Consider the following 20,676-nt stretch of genomic DNA (forward strand, 5'->3'; position numbering starts at 1 on the left):
TCTTCAATCTAGTTGTGGAGGGCGCAGCTCACTGGCTCATGTGGGAATCGAACTGGCAACCCTGTCGTTCAGAGCTTGCGCTCCAACCGAGCCATTCGGCCGCCCCATAAGTTAATAATTTTGGCTTTCAGATTTAGCATTCAAGAATTACATTGTTATAAAAATGACTATTTTCTAATAATTTTTTGATACAGTTGACACATAAGTGTCTAGGACATGCATCTCTTATTTTTGGCAGTAACCAGTAATACAAGTGCGTGCTTTTTGTTTTCCTCACTGAACGAAAGTCAAATTTCAAGAGTTCAGTAGATGATCAGATGTGACACAGAACATCATCGTCTGCGTCTCTCCTTCAGGCATGAATTCCATCCTGGTGTACGTCGGCCACGAGGTCTTCCAGAACTATTTCCCTTTTCAGTGGAGGCTGCAGGACAACCAGTCACACAAGGAGCATCTCATCCAGAACATCGTCGCCACTGCTCTCTGGGTGCTCATTGCCTACATTCTCTACAGAAAGAAGGTGTTTTGGAAGATCTGACCGCTCCAGCTGAAGTGTGCTGCTGGCAGACTCTAATGGGCTTGGGGGGAGTAGCGAAGCAGCCTTTATTAAAGGGACTCATTAATTATAAAACCTTGAGGATGTGTCTTTCCAGATTGTTGGGGAAGGTGCTGGTGCACTCAGGCTAACGGACTGTGACCGGCTCATCAGAACTCTACCTGTGTAGGTGGGACTTAGGAATTTGAAATGTAAATTGTCTTTTTTCTCCATCTTCTATGTAAGTGGATGGATTTGAACTTTATTCTAAGGATTTCTCGGTTAACTTTTCAAAAGGGAATTACCATGGGCATTTTGCTTCAGTGACAGAAAAAAAAAACACAACACAACTAGGATCTGATTCTGATTGATCTTGTTTTCCTGCAAACTGCCCTTCCATGTGTATACATGCCAACCAAGAATGCCATCATTTTTGTTGTGGCCGACTATAAAGCATATTGAATGTGATGTGTTGTAATATAGTCTAATATTTTTGGTTAAGTGAAGTATCATGTTTCAAGAAAGTCAGGGTAATTTCCTTTTCAGATCTGCAAGGCATTTGGTGGGTCCAAACAAAATGCCTTTCTATCAAGCCATTTTCTCCTTTTCCCCACTTGAAAAAAAAAATGTTGAAAAACAGATGTGTTATTTTTAGCTACTCTTGCTTAGTTATCGGCTTATGTATCTATTAACCTATCAATCATCTGTCTATCTACCTATCTATCCATCCATCCTGACCACCCACCTACTTCCCTGTCTTTCTCTCCGTCTACCTAGATGGTACCCAGGGACGTAGCTGTGGAAGAGGGAAAAGCAGATTGTCTTGCTCGGGCTCCAGCTTTGCCATCCTTACGTGTAAAATATTGGGCAAGTTCTTTGGCCTGTCTGGGCCGCAGTTGCGTCATCTGTGAAATGAGGGAGATAGTGATGGCCTCTCAGTTCCCTTCCAAGTCTTAGTTAGACCCCATGAGGTGGGATACATCAGTAGCTTTTCTGAAATCCTTAGAAAAATAATTTTATTATGGAAAACTCTTCAAAATAAATGATAATGAAAGTTTAAAAAACTCTCATTGGAATGACCCTCCACAGTGGAGGCCACTTTCCTGCTTGGAATCACAAAACTGAAGAAGTAGTTTCTCAGGAGTGAGGATGGGAAAACATACAAAGAGAAACAGCACTTTTCATGTGATGCATCATCATACTTATGAATTTTCTGTCAGAATTCCATATTTAAGGAAAATGTGACAATAGCTTGTACTTTAGAGCATGCTTCTGTGGTGAGATGAGGCCATCTCAACGTTGCTTCTACTGTCACCACTGCATGGATGACTTCCTACTGTGTATTTCCAGCTCAGACCTCTATCCTGAACTCTCATCCCAACTTTCACTGCCTGCTGAACCCCTCCACTTGGACATCTACCAGTATCCAGGCTCACCTCTTCCCTCTTTCCTTCTTCTGAATTCAAACCTTTTTCTCTTTGGATTTTCCTAGCTCTGTGAGTGGATCATTCTCGTCTCAATATAAAACTGCCATCTTTCACCCACCTACCTGCTTTCCCTCGCTTTTTCCATAGTTAGTCACTGCCACATCTTAAATCTGTCTCCATCTTCCCGTGTCTTCTTCATTCTCATTGTCACTACCTTGTTACTCTAGTCCAGACTCTTGTAATTCTTTTTAAATTGGCCTCCTTCCCTCAGTCCCTCCTTCCGTAAAGTAACTGGATTAAGCTTTATGAAGCAGAGCTCAGAGCAGACCACCTCTGTATAAAACCTTACGCTGAAGTTGTAACAGCTTTGCCTGGCATGCGTAACCATCCTCAGTTGAGCCCAACACCCATTTCCAGCTTTCCTTCCCCACCTTCTGGGCCCATCTAGAGTCCTCCCACCTCCATCACTTAGTCAGGAACTCCTGCTTCTGACTTTGATTATAGTCTTCCTGGATTACTTTTTCCTCTTAATTTCCTCCTATCTACACATGACCAGTCACTTTAGACCCCATACTTCTAAGGCACCTCTCTTTTATTCTAGTCCAAAAATGGTGTTTTCTTCCTCTGCGCTCTCAGAGTATCTTACGGGGTCACGCTCATGGCACTCCTCACTTTATGAGGTCGCTATTTGTGTACCTGTCTAGTTCCCCATGCTAGACTGTGAGCTCGTTAAGGGCAAGAATTATGCCCTGTTCATCTGCATTCACAAACACTGTGCCTCGTACTTAACAGGCACTAACTAAATAAACATTTATTAAAGCAATGCAATGGTTGTTTTGTTTTTAATATTTCAGTGCTGATAAAATTAGTGTCTAGTGTGCCCCATGAAAATGTTCACGGAGCTAATGTGTGTGGGGACAATTATCTTGGAGGAAACCTGCTGCTACCCTTCTGTTGGCAATGAGTCATGATGGATGGTCACAGTTGTGTCACCCCAAATCTTAGCAAGTACAGCCCGTTGGGCCTCGCCGGATGAGTTATCCAGAAGCATTTCTCAAACTGGGGAGTAGATCAGTTAGGATGTCTGGAACCATGAAGAACAGGAAACCCTGATTCAGCCGAGTTAGAAGGACAATGTCTCTCACATGGAAGTCCTGAGGAAGGCTGGCTCCAATCCGCTTGCACTCAGCCAGCTCACTTCATCTCATGGCTGTGAGATGACTGCCTCTGTGACAGCCAAACACAGCAAACGAGACACTCACTGGAAGGGGAGGGCATTCCTTTTGTGTGTCTCATAATTATATTAGCCAGGAAACCCTCCCCAGAAATCTCAGCATGCTTCCCGTGGTGTCTTATTGGCTACATGCCACACTTGACTTGCAAACCCAGCGCTGACAAGGGAACCCGGATTGACCAAGCCCATGATTATGTGGAAGGTGGTGAAGACCTCCTTTGGGAGTGTAAGATTAGATGGGAAAGCACATTGCCAGTGTCTGTCTTTAGTTGCATATTGGTATAACCTAACTTTTTTTTTAAGTTTTTTATATTTCATTGACAGAAATGTCTACATTATGATGTCTGACAATTAAATTTGCGAACTCATCCTAGAAAAAGTGCTACATACCTCATTGCTGAATATCACTATGGTCACCTTCGAAGTACCCCCCTTGGGAAGCTATGCACCAACCCCAGCGCCTAGTCCACCCTTCAAAGCAATTGTGGAACTCTTTTTCTGGAATGTCCATCAGAACTGTCGTCGTATTACCCTTTATGTCCTGAAAGTCATCAAAATGTCTTCCTTTCAATATTTCCTTTGGGTAAAGAAAGAAGTCACTGGGGGCCAGATCAGGTGAGTAGGCAGGGTGTTCCAATACAGTGATTTGTCTACTGGCTAAAAACTCTCTCACAGACAGTGCCGTGTGAGCTGGTGCATTGTCATGATGCAAGAGCCATGAATTGTTGGCGAAAAGTTCAGGCTAACTTTTTCATGCAGCCTTTTCAAACAGTAAGCTTGGTTAACTGTCTAGTTGGTACAAATTCATAATGAATAATCCTTCTGATATCAAAAAAAGGTTAGTAACATTGTTGTAACAAGTTCTTGAACTTAATTATTAGACCTCGTACATTATCCTGTAAATTAATATCTTTAATACCTGTAGTTATGGACAATTTCAATTTGTGTTTTTTTAAATTATTTTTTTATTCATCCTATTTGACAAAATTCCAGCTGTTTTATTATGCCTTTAAAAAAAGATTTGTTGGGTTTACTGATTAAATTAGTTCTTGTAGTTTGTTTCTTTTTATCTTTAATTTCAGCTTTTAAATTTCCTAATTCCTTTCTTTGGATTATTTTATTCATTTTCTAGGTTCTTGAGTTGAATGATTAGATGTTTTATTTATTTCTAATCTTCCTTCTTTTTTTGACATTCAATATTATTTTGTTAATTTCAGGTGCACAGCATAGTGGTTACCCATTTATATAATTTAAGAAGTGGTCCCCTGATCTAATACCCACCGTGCACCGTGCACTATGCCTAGTTATTACCATATCATTGACTATATTCCCTACACTTTACATCCCCATGACTATTTTATAACTACCAATTTGTACTTCTTAATCCCTTCATCTTTTTCACCCTGCCCTGAACCCTCTCCCATCTATCACTCCAACAAATCTAGTACCCATCTGACACCATACATAGTTATTACAATATTATTGACTATGTTCCTTATGCTATACCCTGCATCCCCATAACTACTTTGTAATAACCAATTTGTACTTCTTAATCCCTTCTTTTTCTTTCACCCACACTTCCCACCCACCTCCCATTTGGCAACCATCAAAATGTTTTCTGAATCTATGAGTTTGTTGCTGTTTTGTTTGATCATTTTGTCCTTTAGATTCCACATATAAGCACAATCACATTGCATCTGTCTTTCTCGTCTGACACTCCACTCAGCACAACACCCTCAAGTCCATCCATTCTTCTGCAGATGGTGAGAACCCATTCCCTTCCAAGACCGAGCAATATCCCATTGTATATATGTACCTCCTCCTCTTTATCCATTCTTCCAGCAACAGACACTCCACAGCTTGGCCATTGTAAACAATGCTGCAATGAGCAGATGGATTCACATGTCCCCTAGAAGTAGCTTCAGTTTCTTTGGATAAATATCCTGAAGTGGGATTACTGGGTCCTTCATTGTCTCTTCTTATAGCCTTTGCTTTGTTTTGTTATGTTTTTTAAACTTTTCAAAATTTATTTTTTAAGTGTGGTTTTCCAGGACCCATCAGCTCCAGTCAAGTAGTTGTTTCAATCTAGTTGTGGAGGGCGCAGCTCACAGTGGCCCATGTGGGAATTGAACCAGCAACCCTGGTCTTAACGAGCATCGTGCTCTAACCAACTGAGCTAACTAACCGGCTGCCCCCTAGCCTTTGTTTTAAAATCTGTTTTGTATTGCTACCCCAGCTTTTTTGTTTGTTTGTTCTTTCCATTTCCATTTTCGTGATACATCTTTTTCCACCCCTTTATTTTCTGTCTCTGTGTGTGTCTTTCAATTTGAAGTGAGTCTCTTGTAGGCAGCATATGTAAGGGTTTTGTTTTCTTATCCATTCAGCCTTCCTATGTCTTTTGATTAAAGCATTTAATTCATTTACATTGAAAGTAATTGTTGATAGGTATGTAGTTATTGACATTTTATTATTCATAATTTTGATTTTGTTTTTCTGTCTTAAAGAAGTCCCTCTAATATTCTTTGTAATACTGGTTTGGTGGTGATGAACTCCTTTAGCTTTTTCTTGTCTGGGAAGCTCTTTATCTGTCCTTCAATTTTAAACAATAGCTTTGTTGTGTAGAGTAGTTTGGGTTGGAGGTCCTCACTTTTCATCATGTTGAATATTTCCTGCCAGTCCCTTCTGGCCTCCAAACTTTCTGTTGGGAAATCAGCTGAGCTCCCTTACAAGTTCTAGTTACTTTTCCCTTGCTGCTTTTAGGATTCTCTCTTTGTCTTTAACCTTTGCCATTTTAATTATAAGGTGTCTAGGTGTGGGCCTGTTTGGGTTCATCCTGTTTTGGACTCTGCACTTCCTGGGCTTGTATGTCTATTTCCTTCACTAGGTTAGAAAAGTTTTCAGTCATTATTTCTTCAAATACATTCTCCATTTCTTGCTTTCTCTCTTCTCTTTCTGGTACCTCAATGATGCGAATGTTGTTATACTTGATGTTGTCCCAGAGGTCGCTTAAACTATCCTTATTTTTTTTATTCTTTCTCTTTTTTGCTGCTCTGATTAGGTGTTTTTTGCTATCTTGTCTTCCAAATCACTGATTCAATCCTCTGCTTCATCTAGTCTGTTCACCAACAGTTCCTTCCAGTGCATTCTTCATTTCACTTGTTGTATTCTTCACTTCTAACTGGTTCTTTTTTATGATTTCTACGTTTTTTTTTTTATGCCTCCAATCTATTTGTTGAAATTCTCACTAAGTCCCTTGAGCATCCTTATAACCATTGTTTTGAACTTTACCTGGTAGGTTGCTTGCTTCCATTTCCGTTTAGTTCTTTTTCTGGAGTTTTCTCCTGTTCTTTCATTCGGGATGCATTTCTTTGTTTCCTCACTTTTGGCTGCCTCGCTGTGTTTGTTTCTATGTATTAGGTATTTCTGCTATGTCTCCCAGTTCTGGCCGGGTGGCCTTATGTGGTACATGCCCTGTGGGGCCCAGTGGCACAGTCTCCCTTGTCTCCTGCTCTGGGTGCTCCAGGAGTGTCCCTTGTATGGATTGTGTGTGCCCTCCTATTGTAGTTGAGCCTTGAGTGCTTTTGGCACATCAATAGGTGGGACTGACCCTCAGGCTGATTAGCTGTGGGGTTTGGCCATGTCCACAGCTTATGGGCTGCTGTGTGGGAGATTTACCCCACTGAGTGGGATTTACCCCAGTGGGCTCTGTTGCCTGTTAAGACTGTCCTTTGTGTATGCTGCTTGTGGGGCTAATTGGGTAATGTTCTGCTGTCGTCTGAAGCTGACCTGCAAGTATATTGGTTCTGAGGTCTCTCAGGAGGAGCTCAGGTGCAGGCCCAAGTTAGCCACTGCCTGTGACCAAGCAGGGAGTCCTGGTAGGAGCTACAAAGCAATACATGGTTGTTCGCTGCCAATGCCATACCTGGAGGCATGTGGGAGAGGCCATGCTGTGAACTGAGGATGGCTTCCACCAGCACTAGGCCTGGGGGACTGTGCAAAAAGCTGGGACACCTGGAGGCCTGCTGCTACCTGCCAGCTGCCTTAAGCTTCAGCCACTGATAAAACCTGGTGTGGTATATGAGTTAAGTGAGTCAGGGTCTCAGGGAGTCACTAGAGTGGGAAGAGTTGTGGTCATCAGGTTAATGCAGATTCTGGTTTGGTGCCAGTGCTAAACCTGGAGTGACTCAGCAAAAGTCTCAGAGTGCACCAAAGCCAGTTGCCACCTGCCTTAGGCCCATGGACTCCAACAGTTTTCCTAGAGAGTGCAATGCAGGAGGGGCTGGGTGCTCTAAGAAAGTGTCTCCGGCTGTGCGGCTGTGAATGGGGGAGGAGGGCAGGTCCCAGCTGAGTCAACAGAGCGAAGCATTGGAGCTCACCAAGCCAAATTCAGACTTGGCCTGTGGGGGCGGGCTCAATATAGAGAAAGATGGCTGCACAGAAAGAGGACCCCTCACCGGGAAAATGCCGACTGTCCTCCAGTCCTCCCCCTGAAGTCACACTCCTCAGTCTGACCCCCCCATATGTCTCCAAGGCCCCGGGTCACTGTCCCATCGCTGGAACCCAAGGTGAGTGCCTGTGAGAGAGCCTGTGTGCTATCTGTTTAAGAGGACATCTGGGTTTCCTGCAGCCTTTTGTCCTACCCCAATGGTCAGAATTCCCACTGTTTTTCACAGCCAGATGTCGTGGGGGCTCCTTTTCTTGGCACCAGTTCTCTGGCTGGGGAGCCTGGTGTGGGGCTGACGTCCCTCTCTCCTCCCAGGAGGAACCTCCGTGGCTGAGGTATCCCTCCTGATTCTTAACCACCACAGGGAGGTTTAGGGCTCGTTCTGCCTCTCTGCCCCTCCTACCAGTCTCGTTGTGGCTTCTTCTTTATATTTTCAGTTATAGGACTGTTTGGCTGTTCTGTTTGGCTAAACTTCAGATGGTTCTCCAGGTTGATTGTTCTATAATTTAGCTGTAATTTTAATGTGTTCATGGAAGGATGCAGCCATCTTGGATCTCTCTCATGTGTAATCTAACTCTTCCCCAGTGTAGCAAGCCCACATTTTTCTCGGTAATCAGTATTTGTTGGGGATTAGTTCCAAAATAATGTTTTTCTTCAGGATACATGCATTTCCAAATTCAAAGTTGGAAGAAATACTGGATATTTGCATTATGCTATAAATTGCCTGTCTTCATAAACACTTTATCTAATTGTGTATGTCTAAACACTACAATAGACAAAAGATGCCATTATCATGCTGACTTTACTTTGCAGAATTCCATCCAAAATGCTAGCTCTAAGGACAGGTGGCCTTGCTCCCTGAAGTGCCTGGCACATGGCTCCCCAGTGTCTGTTACCATTTTGGGTTCTGGTGAAATTCTGTCCTGACTACTGGGACTTTCTCTATAGAAATCAGTTCTTTTTCTGATTTACCACTAGTAAATCAGTAGTCACACCCTCCCACTTCCCCTGCAATTTGGCACACAGGAGTGACACCACTAAATTAAGAAAAAAATGATCCTTTTTTATCTGGTGCCTAACGATTTGGGTATTAGAAAGTCTTGTTTTGATATATGCTGCTCCCAAACTCCAATCTGAGGAGGGTGTTAGTAAAACAAAGAGGTAAGTGTGTGTTTAATTTGAAAGCAGTTGGAGGACAACACACTCCATGAGAAAAACAATAGGATGGTTTATATAGTTGTAATCTATTCATATTATATTGATACACTGTAAAATCAGCTAGAGGAAGTATTGCCTGAGATCAGATGTCTATTAGTTAAACCACTTTATTGACTTTAATATACCTATAAAAAGGGTCTTATTTAGATTTCTAAATCTCTTTATGCAAAGTAAATGAATAACTTCTTAGCTCGTTCATTCTTAAATAGCCCCTAGAAACAAATGTTTGCTGTTTACTTGATATATTTCTGGGAACAGCAAAAGAAAAAAAATAAACCTGACAGCTTACACTGGTTGAACAATTACGATGGGCAATTACTCTTCTAAGTATTTCAGGTGATGTCGCACTTAGTCTTTACAACAACCTGTAAGTGCCACTACCTTTGTTTTTCTGATTGAAAAGCTTGAGGAACAGAGAAACTAACTTGTCCCTAATACATGGCAAGCAGGGTCGCGCAGAGCCAGGGTTGGAAGCCCAGCAGTCTGGCCCCAGAGCAACGGCAGACAGCACCAGGCTGCCCTGGCACAGCAGCAGGGCTGTCTTGAGGCCTGAGCAGGGAGGCCGCCTCCCCTTCTTCCATCATTCCTTTTCTTGGACTGTTTGGCAGACCCCCACCCCCACCCTCATGGCTCCTTCAGCAGAAGTTCACTCACGTTCACTCTGGCATAAAGGTTTTTGGTATTAAAACTTCCCAAATGAAAATATAATGTTGATATGTAATATTTAATGTAACTATGGAAAATCAAATCTTGAGATCGTGAAAAGAATAATGTCTTTTTAAAAGTAAAGTGCACCCTTGTTTAGAAACTCGTAAAAATTGAGATAACATCTTAAAAACTCCAAATTTAGGATGATTTTTATTTACAAAACAGGTTGATTCTTTTGTTTTACAAAAATTACAAAACAATGACTCTTAAAAATAGAAATAGCTTCTCAGACTCTTGGGAACTACTTTTAGGCAACCAAGGAGTTAGAACTCAGTTTTCTTCTCTTTAAGAGTCATAAAGCAACATTCATAAATGCTTTATGTCTTCCCCCAAAATGACACGGCTATGACTTGTGTAGCAGAAAGGTCTCCAGTCAGGCCAGAGTCTGAAGAAGCAAGATCTTCTCGTTGATGCAGAACCTGTGTAGCACCACCATCAAGTTCTCACCGCAGCGGGACACCTGGCGCTCCATGGCCAGGCGGAAGTCCTCCTTCACACCCTTGGTGATGCCCCGAGTAACCGTGTGGTGCCTGAGGGCAGTGACAGGGAAACAGAGGGACACCACGGTTAGCGCTGACATCACTGGTCAGGGTCTCTGGGGTAGGAGGAAGGCCTGCCTCATATCTAAGTATAATAAGTAAACAATTTAAAAAAGAATAGCCCTAACCAATCAACCCCTTTGCCTATTCCTTCTCAGAAAGACTTAAAACTAGAATGACATCTTTCCCACTCAGTAAAAGGATATTTTAAACATCTAAATGTCTGGTAAAATGTCACCTGCTTTGCTTTTGAACTCCTGCAGCTTTGACAAGTCCCTACGCTGACTTGTGCACAGTTCTGTTACTCTGGGCCGACTGGGTCCCTCTTCACACTAGCACACAGCTCGTGCCTAGTCAGGCCAGCTGACTGCAGAGGCAGCAGCAGGGAGGAGGAAAACCACAATGAACCAGCCACCAAACTGAGCTCGGGTCCCTGGCCCCTCGGGCCGGTGCTCTGTGAAAGGTTCAGGGATTGTGCACAGCCACCGGGGTTCGGGCATGTCTCTGTCCCTGTGCTGCCAGAACAGGACAGCTCCTCTAAGTGGTGAGCCCAGCCAGATTCATGTCTGCTTGAGAAGCAGGAGGAGTTGGGGGTCCCAAGACAAGAGTCTGGCACAGGTGGGGAGAGAAGCAGAAATCGATGAAGAACAGCCAATGGCCTGCGGAAGCCACGTGAACACCAGATCTGCTCCACGTGCACAGTGGTGGGAGGGCAGGTGGGAACACAAGCAAGGTCTCTAATTACACCCCAAAAAGTTGTGCTTTAGAGAAGGAAATCACAAAGGAAATCCCACCAAAATGAAGAAAGGAAAAGAATAATCTAGCAAAATCCAACAGGTTCGGTGAAAAGGAAAGGAGTTTTAACTACTCGTTCAGCAATGTGGTGGATTGAGACAAATAGAAGCCACCTCCATCCCCACCCCTGCTGCTACACTTGCATCGGACACAGGGACACATTTAAAATTGGATTGTTATGTATTGGCCAAACGAAAACTGTTGAAACCACTCTAAAATGTTTGTGCTTTAAAATTTGTAGACTTTAAAAATTTAGTGTAGAAGTACCACAGAAGCCATAAGGCTGCAGTGCAGCAGAAGAAAAACACCCCAGCTTTGTCGAGACTCGTAAGGATACTTCTGGCCACTCCACACTGCCCACGGACATTTTAAAGAACATGCAGTGAAATGGCCAAGCCATGGAGGAAATACACAGTTCTCTGTGAACATTTCTAGTCACATCTGGCTGGTGAACTCGGTAACAAGGACACCGTGTCAGTGACGAGGCCGAGTCCCACTGGGAATAGATGCAGACCATTTTATGCTGTCCTGAGATTCTAATCTTCTGGGTCCCATACTGCAACCCCATGTTGGCGCTGACTCACTAACCAAGTTACTGGCATGTGCGGACAATAAGCTCAAGGGTATTGATGGTTCAAAGCAAACCTTCCCCATAATACAAGCAAAACATAATAAAATGTGCCCTGCTGGTCATGGTTCAATGGTACTGTTGCCATATCGACAGGGCAGCACAACACAATTATATTTCTATCAGAGCCTCTATCCCTCTGGCAAATTTGGATGAAGAAGAGAATTACTTAATTTTTGTGATTTAAGAACAGGATAAATCAGCTAATAAACATGACATTCTAGCCTACCAAATATTTTCAATTCGTAACATTAAGGTCTAAAAACCAGCATCGATGGCAGGCAAATACTGTGTGAATGCCTGCTGAGATCAAAACCTCAGCACTGGTCACTAATATGAAAATCCAAGAATAAAAATGTACTTAAAATAAGGTTCGGCATCCTTAAATAGTTATAATTGAATGCCTTATGTTTTATAAAAAGAGAATCATAGTTTAGTGCCTAATCTAATGTGCACTTAAATCTGACAGTTTTATATAACTTTCATGTTTTTCTAGATCCATAATGATTTTTAAATCGAACACAAAAACACTGGCAACTTATGGGAAAAAATAAGAAATGTTACAATAATATTACAACCAGATGGTTTGCCAAGGAATGCAGAATAAATTAAAAAAATAAAGCATGAAGAAGAGCACTGAGGAACAAAGAGCTGAAAACCATGGGCAGTAAAACATGTTGACATAACAGCACACTATGAGCAGGTGTTTTTCCACTTGGTACCTGTCAGCAGTCTGTATGCTGGGCTGAAGCACAGGTAAGAATTCCTGCTGCAGTAACCCCATGGGAGGGCTAGAAGGCCTTTAAAAAACAGCAAACAGCAGCATTCAAACACCCACACCGACTCACCCTGCACTGCAAAAACAACACGCCAGAGAAAATGCACAAGACCAGAAGCAGACTATACAGAAACCCTTTAACCTCCACCGGCCCCTGGCTGCAGCTGCGTCAGGACGACGGGGAGAAGCTAGTGAGCCCTCTCACTGCACCCGCTGCTGAGGCCTGTCCACAGGCATCTTGGTTCCTGGTCTCCGAGCTCAGCCCACTTGAGATTTGGCATAAAAAGCAACCACTGAGGAAGGACGATGAGATGCAACTGAATGGCGGTGGGGAGAGGGGTTAACACTTGAGAAGACACGTTTTCACATCCAGCATCCTTCACTCTCCACTCTTCTCATGCCCATGCCAATCCCAGAAATAGACCTGGTGACTTTCTGTAACCATCCTTGACAGGACTGAAGCCCCAAAGTGAAGAGGCCCTTCCAAGAGGACTAGCGGGGCTGGCAATTTTTCTGATAAAGAAAGGTTGAGTTTGAATTTCAAAAAGTACTGAAAAAAGGAAAAATGGGGGGAAAAAAAGAGTCTGGGACCCATGGCTTTGCAGAATTCTGTAACAACAAAGATTTAGTATATTAGCTGGGTGATCAACTCATAGAATATCATTATCCACCCTATTCAGAGCATACACAAGACACCGTTTTCCATTTTCATCCAGTCTAATGCAACTAAGATACTGCAAATATCAGCATAGAAATTTTTCTCTATTTTACAATACATAAAAGCAAAATGTCAGGCAGGCCCCAGGTGCCCCAGTGTTCGTACTGTACCTGATTGCATTCGAGATGCCACAACTAGGACGGACTCACAACCTTACCCCAGGGGAGGGACTGTACACTGTTCACAACACCTCTGCCACTCAGCTGCAGGGGCCCCCCCAAAAGGTCTTCAGTGGCTTCAGAGAATTTGTTTGCATCCCAAAGGGAAAAGGAATGTAGTTTTACTCAAGATTCCAATCATACCTCAATTAGCAAGAGTGCTCTGGCGTACGCAGCTTGCTTTTCCCACTGTAGTTGAGGCATAAGTAATTTGAAATGCAGGTTTTAAATGAACCTTGAGACTCACACAGTGAAGACTGGACAAAATCCTACAATGTCAACTCACTGAATAACAATGCCAATTCCTGCTTCCAAACTGATGGAAGCAGGTTTCCTTTGAGGCTTAATGGTCTTCTACAGGGGAGTTAGAAGAAATTAAGGGTATAATGACCAAGGTGGGAGCATGGAATTATCCCTCATAGCCTAGAAACGTACATTGTGAATCAATGCCTTGCCCTAAACAACCCTTAACAGTGATATTATCTGGTGCCCAACAGTTACTTGATTCATTCCTTGTCCACGGGGTTCTCTGCATGTAATCCAGGTCACTGTTTAGCTTAATAAAAACTGGCTAAAAAAGAAAGGTTCCAGTATAGTAAACTGAGATTCCACTGTTGAGTTTTTCGGCAATCCATTCTCTCCCACTTCCACAGTTAAACATCATCTAAGTAAAGTGAGAATTATCCGTAGGTTTAATCCTAAGTAAATGAAGTTGGTTCTAAGGCTGTCTCTATATTATAATAATTTATATAATTAGTGTTAATTTGAATTAACTAAAAAACTATTAAAGGTATGTTTGTATATCCAGCCTCAAAACCTAGAAAAGAAATCACAACACAAAAGGGGTTACGGAGGCTCCCATGTCAAAAAGCAATTTTCTTCTCAAACATTGTTAAGAATATTTTGAACCTGCAATTATTGTTCCCATAGTTTGTATTCACAGTCTTAGGGAAGTAAATGGAGATGGGAAGATGAGCATGTCCAGTCCATCTTGCTGAAGCAACCTAATGTATAAAGGTCTTATGCTTAAAAAAAAAACAAAAACAAACAAAAAAAAAGAGCATTTTTTATATGTTTAAAATATTTAATAACATTTACAAGATGAAGGACAAGAACCCCCCCTTAATTTTCCCATTCCTTAGACTGGATTCCACAAGACTCTATTATTGACCGGACATGTTTCTATGCACCAAATTACTGAGGTTATAGATATCCAGAATGAACATCTCTTACTTTCCTCTCTCAACACTTCTAAGACTCTACAAAGATAGAACAAGATGTGGATTTTGGCTTTCAACGACTGAAAACTTGTTCATTTCACAATTGAGGGGAAAAGGAAAATGTTTTCAGCCTTAGCAACACTTTCTTCTCACTCAGGTTCAGTCTCTTGTAGTGGCTCTACAATGACTGAAGACATGCTGAATATGCAGAATGCAAGGGAGGAAGTACGAAAATCAAACTGCGTGGCATTTCAATCACAGAGGATATATTATCCAAGTTACAGCGAGGACTAAAGGATAGAAGCAAGATTTATGAGCTATTTAAAAATCATAAATGGTCACTAACTTTCTCTAGGTGTAGGGGGGCATGCCTGAGGCCAAGCACCCCACCATCACTTATTGGGGTAGGTGCATTCTTGGAGGTCCAGACCGGCTATTTTTCTTTGTAAAATGTTTATGTATTTTTCTATTGCTTTCTATGTAAGCAATGAGGAGAACTTAGGTGGGCTTCAATTCAATACTGAACTCCAAGTATAATTTACAAATAACGTTTGTAGTTTTTCCTAATGAATTGTCCTAATCCAGTACAATTAAGCATGGCTTTTCTTAATTGACAGCACTCTAAGTCTAATCAAAAATTTATAGAATCAAGCTGCAAATTTTGGAACGGAAAAGATATCATGAATAAGAGTGTCATCAAGTGAAAAAGTTTCAAAAGTAATAGGAACACCCCAATTGAAGCAACATTTTATCAGAAATGTAGCTAAGAAAATGGGAAGTCTTGGGAAAGGTATCCAGAATTCAACCTACTCTTAAAAAAAGAGATCAGGTTTGGATTCCTTTCTATTAAATTTTTGAAAGGTATGTAAATTTACAAGTATGTCCTACAAGCACACAGAAGGAGAGCACTTAGCACAGGAGGGCATGAGACAGTCTGCTTACTTGATCAGCATTCCTTGATTGGGTAGTAATTCCAGATGAATTTTCCCACCTTCCTGAGTTCTTAAGTAGGCGAATTCCTCCAGCATATCAATATCTGCAGGCCAGATTCAGGTTAACCACATGAAGAGCAAAGTGCTCTGGTCTCTTGGATGAGGAAACAGGCTTGTAGTGACTGAGTAATCCCACTAACAATTGGAGAGTCAGTATTGGAACCCAGGTCTGCCTGATTCCAAAACTAATGATTTTTAAACTGACCAAACTACCTCACAAAGATAAATGTTTTTCATATAGATGATAATCAAACATGCTATGTGGTCATAAGAGCAAAAGCTTCTATTTTCTTAATAAGAGATGAAAGAGGAGGAAGGGTGTTGTATCCCCCGAAAAGGTTAAGAATTATTGCTCTGGGCACTTGGACAAGGATATGAGATTCCTTGCAACTCAAAAACAATGTGTTAAGATAAGCAATAAAGTATAAATACCAACTGATTCAAAGGTGGTCTTTCCCTAACAGACAGTATGAAATCCAACACCCCTCTCCCTGGCAGCAAGCGTTGGGTTGGGAAGCGTCTGTGGTGAGCACCCATGGCAGCTGGGACAGCCACTGCAGTGCCCCAACCACTGACCCCAGGGGCCAGCAATGGCCCAGGAGAGGCCCCTGGAGGCCCTCTTCTGTGAGACGAAGACCAATGAACTATTATGTTCTATGGCCAAACCAGCCACTCTGGGCCTATCAGGAACCTGTAGGCTATTACTTCAGGCATCTTGGGTACTTTTCTGAAGTCGCTGGAAGTGGAAAATGGAACAGGGTAGTTGACATTCCTGATTCCTTGTATTACCTCCTTGAAGCCTTTTATGACTTTCACAAGTCCAATTTTAAATCCTCCATTCCTTCTCCTTTTCCCCCAGTGAAAACCATTATTTCTACCCAGAATGGTTCATTCATTAAAAAAAAAAGATCAGAATTTCTTATGCTTAAACAAGAAAAAGGATACTTGTAACATAATTGAAAAAATTCTCGTATTGGAAATTTCCTTGTTGGCAAATCTTATTGACAGCTTTCAAGAAAAGATTCTCTCCCCGGGGCCACTCTTGCTGAAGCAGTACGATCACATGCCCCAGCGCCATGTCATCCCTGCTGTCCGTGAAAGCTCTAAGCTGCAAGACAAAGATGTATGCAGACACAATAGGAAAAAGAATCACGGGGTCATCTGAAATACACCAAACATCATCACTTCCTTAAAAATAATGCTGTGGTATGAGTAAGAAGGGAACAAAGCAGAAAACAAACCCGCCCTGCAAACATCACAACTGCCCATGCAGGAGAGTGCGTCCTGACCAGAAGCCCTGGTTACCCCTGCGCTGTGAAAATGGTCGCTAGCAACACGTCTACATGAGCTTCTTGATGGGACCTAGCCAGGCATGGTGGGCCTGAAGCTTTGAATTTGGAAATAAGGGAGAGAGAAAGCTGAGCAGTCTATAAACAGAGAGAAGAATTTGGGGATTTTTTTAAAGGAGATAGTGGGGGTGGAGGGTGGGCAAGAAGCCATCTGGGAGAGATGGGATTGAGGAGAACATGGACCGGGGAGAAAGAAAGGCAGTGAGCAACAAGGAAGGAAACAGGAATGTGAACTGGAGAAACTTCAAAAGACTTTTTGTTCTAAATGAGCAGCTATGTCTAAAATCACCTTTAAATTGTTTCTGTCACCCCAAGAGATTCTCATGATGAGTTTAGTTTGGAATTACTGCTCTAAAGTGGAGACCCGATACTGTTGTTCTCTCTCTCATAAGCCTGTCTACTCTAAGGGTCCATAATATCTGCAGCCAAGGGCCTGGGGTTCTTTCAACAGTCTTTAACCTTCCTTCTGGGCCTTTGCTGGTGTTCATTCGATTCCTAAAATGCTTTCACTCACCGTATCTTCATGATAATAAACTTATCATCCCTCTATGAACCCAACTACATTTATATTCCCTTCTTCTGTAGCTAATATATTCTGACTTGTATATTAATTTATAAAATATTTACTGAACACTACTACAAGCAAAGTTATTTGCATGTTTGTCTCACTTCTCAAGGATGGGATCACTTCCTACTGATCTTTGCTTAGTACAGACAATAGTTAATAAATATTTGTTAATTCTTAGCCCACGTAATTCTTCTCTACACCAATCTGCATTTTAAAAGGACTAAACTAACATTCATTTTCAAGGCTCTCAATTGGAGTCATTCCAGATCATCAGAACAACACAAATTAACTGTCTTTCATGACAAATGAACATTCACACTAATCACCTTTAAGCTTACCTTGAAACAAGCTAACATTAAGTGCAGGCAGTACGGCATGACAGCCTTGCTGGTGCAAGGCAGGAGCTTCAGATCCGAACCTAACAAAAGTCCACAATGTATTTGTTATTACCAAAGAAAATAGCTTTGAAAAGCATGTGTTTGATGCTTTCCTTAAAAAAAAAAGACAAGCAACAGTTGCATGATTTCACAGATTTAAGCCTTAACTATATTTACTGCAGGTGAAACTGGTTTTTGAACAGTCTCTAGACTTCATTTATCAATCTTCTTTCCTAAGCTTGCTTAAATACTTTTTATTAGAAAACATTTCAAATATACAGAAAATTATGTAGAGAGAATATTACAAACACCAGTGTGCTCACCAATCAGCTTTATAAAATGTTAACATTTTGCTTTCATTTTTAAAGGTTTTAATATAAGTTATCACAAATTCAGTTGAAGTTTCTTGTATACCTTTTGCGATCCCATTCTCTTCCTCCCTCCCTACAGGTAAATTTTATTCTGAATATGGTGTTTATCATCTCTATGCATATTGCATACTTTTAATGCAGAAATTTATATTCATACAACACAGGAATATTTTCCACGTATTCAGTCTACCATGTAAATGGTGCCATAGCATATGTACCCTTCTGCAAATTACATTTTTGATGCTAATACCTGTAGTTCTAGGTCATTGATTTTTTTTCTTAATTGAGGCATAATTGACATATGACATTATATTAGTTTCAGGTGTACAACATAATGATTTGATATTTGTATGTATTGCATAATGATCACCACAATAAGTCTAGTTAACATCCATCACCTGACATAGTTACAGAATACTTTTCTGTGACAATAAGAAAATACTTTTCTTATCGTGATGAAAACTTTAAGATCTACTCTCTGAGCAACTTTCAAATATGCAATACAGTATTATTAACTATAGTCACCATGCTGTACATTGTATCCCCAGGACTTACTTATTTTATAACTGGAAATTTGTACCTTTTGACTCCCTTCACCCATTTGCCCCTCCTCCAATTTTCAATGTTATACAGTATTCTGTTGTTTACATATGCCACAATTGATTTATCTATTCTTTTACGGTAGACATTGAGAGTTCCAATTTTTCACTATTATAAACAGTGCTGAACTAAACATTCATATATATATATATGTATATATATATATATTTTAATTCGTTTCAGGTGCACAAAACAAAGTTATAGTTAGGTGTTTATCCTTTATATCCCTCACATTGTGTCAACCCTCCTCCCCCCATCTATTTTCTTCTATGCTTGTGGAAAAAACTTTAGGCAATGGTTTTCAAACCAAGACCTTAATCATCTCCTTTGTGTGCTCTGGTAGCCTAAATCTTTCTCTACCTAGAAGGCACAAAGATTTTCTTCTACAAGTTTAAGTTTTAGTTTTCATATTTAAATCTTAAAATTTAAAGAATTTTTGTGTAGTATGAAAGAGGGATCTCATTTTCATTGTTGTTGTTTTTACATTTGGGTAATCAATAGTCCCAGTACCACTGAGATAAATTCATTCTTCCCCCACTGAACTGTAATGCCATCCATTTCTTGGCTCTCTCTTCTGTTCCACTGGTCAATCTCTCCGTCAATACTAGATTATCTTAGTTACTATTCCTTTGAAATAAGTCCTGATGTCTGCTAGGTCAAGTCTTACCCACCTCATCTATTTCTGTTCCAGAGAAACTTAATTTTTGAAGGGGTCTGGGCTATATACATATATTTTAAAACCTTTTGTTATAGAAAATTTCAAACATATATAAAGTAAACATAAAAGTATAATGAACTGCCATGTACTTCAAGCAGCTTTAATAATTATCAAAACTGTCATGCTTTCTTCTTCTAGAAAGTTTTCAGTGTCCTAAGAAATCTATCTACTGTCAGTTACAAAGATAGTTTCTTCTAAAAGATATTATCATTTTAGCTTTTCCATTTAGACTATACTCCATTTCTAATTCACTTTTGTGAATAATATAAGGGTCGAGACTCGTTTTTTTCCCCTGCATAAAAATCCATTTGTTCCAGCACCATTTATTGATAAGGCTTTCCTTTCTCCATTGAATTACTTTGGCACCTTCACTGAAAATCATTTAACCATATTTGTGTGGGTCTATTTCTAGATTCTTCATTCTTATGCCAATATTGTCTTAATAACTGTTGCTTTACATTAAGTAAGCAACAAATGTAACCTGATTACATTTGAAATCAGGTTGCTATCAGGTAGATTAAGTCACACAATTTTGTTCACCTTTTCCAAAACTGTTTTGGCTATTGTAGTTTGTATTTCCAAATAAATTTTACAGTCAGCCTTGTCAATTTTTACAAAAAAAAAAAAATAATCTGCTGGGATTTTGACTGGGATTGTACTGAATTGATAAGACACATTTGGGGAGAACTGGTACCTTAACAATATGGAGTCTTCTGCTCTACACACGTGATTTTGCACATTTTTTATTCAATTTATCCCTAAGTATGTTTCTTGATGTTATTCTATTTGGAGATTTCTTATGCTTTCTACGTTGCCAAATATGTAGTTGTGAATAAAGGCAGTATTTTTTTAACCTTTATGCCTTTTTTCTTTTTCTTGCCTATTGTATTGGCTAGACGCTCCAGTATGTCGAATTAAAGCAGTGAGAGCAGATATTCTTGTATTGTTGTTGCTCTTGGGGAAAGCATTCAATATTTCATAGTTAAGTATGATGCTGAGGAAGTTTCCTTCTATTTCTAGTTTGCCAAGATTTTTAAAATCAGGAATGACAAATGTAAACATAGTTGAATTCTGTCTGCATCTATTAAGACAATCATGTATTTTTCTCCTTTAATCTGCTAATGTAGTGAATTACAGTGATTGATTTTCGAATGTTAAACAACTTTTGCATTCCTGACATACTTGGGCATATGTATGCGTATTACCCTTCTTATTTTGTTAAGGATTTAGGCATCTAAGTTCATGATGGATACTGGCTTTTAATGTTTTCTCATAATGCTCTTTGGTTTTGCAATCAGT

At 40.6% G+C, this 20,676-nt stretch overlaps 2 protein-coding genes across 8 annotated transcripts in view; one reads left to right on the top strand and one right to left on the bottom strand.

Moving 5' to 3' along the window:
- The window catches only part of HGSNAT (heparan-alpha-glucosaminide N-acetyltransferase), a gene marked incomplete at its 5' end in the record, with an annotated part of 32,080 nt that extends 29,292 nt beyond the window's left edge, over positions 1–2,788 (top strand). For both annotated transcript variants that reach the window (XM_081046801.1, XM_081046800.1), the window contains one exon: positions 357–2,788. In XM_081046801.1, coding sequence (XP_080902927.1) covers positions 357–538 — 182 coding nt within the window. In that variant the 3' untranslated portion in view covers positions 539–2,788. The remainder of the gene's footprint in view (positions 1–356) is intronic.
- Positions 2,789–9,691: 6,903 nt separating this feature from the next.
- Positions 9,692–20,676, bottom strand: part of INTS10 (integrator complex subunit 10) — a 30,240-nt gene continuing 19,255 nt past the window's right edge. For 3 of the 6 annotated variants that reach the window (XM_081046438.1, XM_081046441.1, XM_081046440.1), the window contains exons 14-18: positions 17,650–17,729; positions 16,340–16,502; positions 15,345–15,438; positions 12,251–12,328; positions 9,692–10,096 (exon numbers count right to left, since the gene is read on the bottom strand). In XM_081046438.1, coding sequence (XP_080902564.1) covers positions 9,940–10,096; positions 12,251–12,328; positions 15,345–15,438; positions 16,340–16,502; positions 17,650–17,729 — 572 coding nt within the window. In that variant the 3' untranslated portion in view covers positions 9,692–9,939. The remainder of the gene's footprint in view (positions 10,097–12,250; positions 12,329–15,344; positions 15,439–16,339; positions 16,503–17,649; positions 17,730–20,676) is intronic. The other 3 variants (XM_081046439.1, XM_081046443.1, XM_081046442.1) reach the window with 1 other exon arrangement.

The sequence above is a fragment of the Rhinolophus hipposideros genome, assembly GCF_964194185.1.
Source record: "Rhinolophus hipposideros genome assembly, chromosome: 4".
Taxonomy (NCBI): Eukaryota; Metazoa; Chordata; class Mammalia; order Chiroptera; family Rhinolophidae; genus Rhinolophus; species Rhinolophus hipposideros.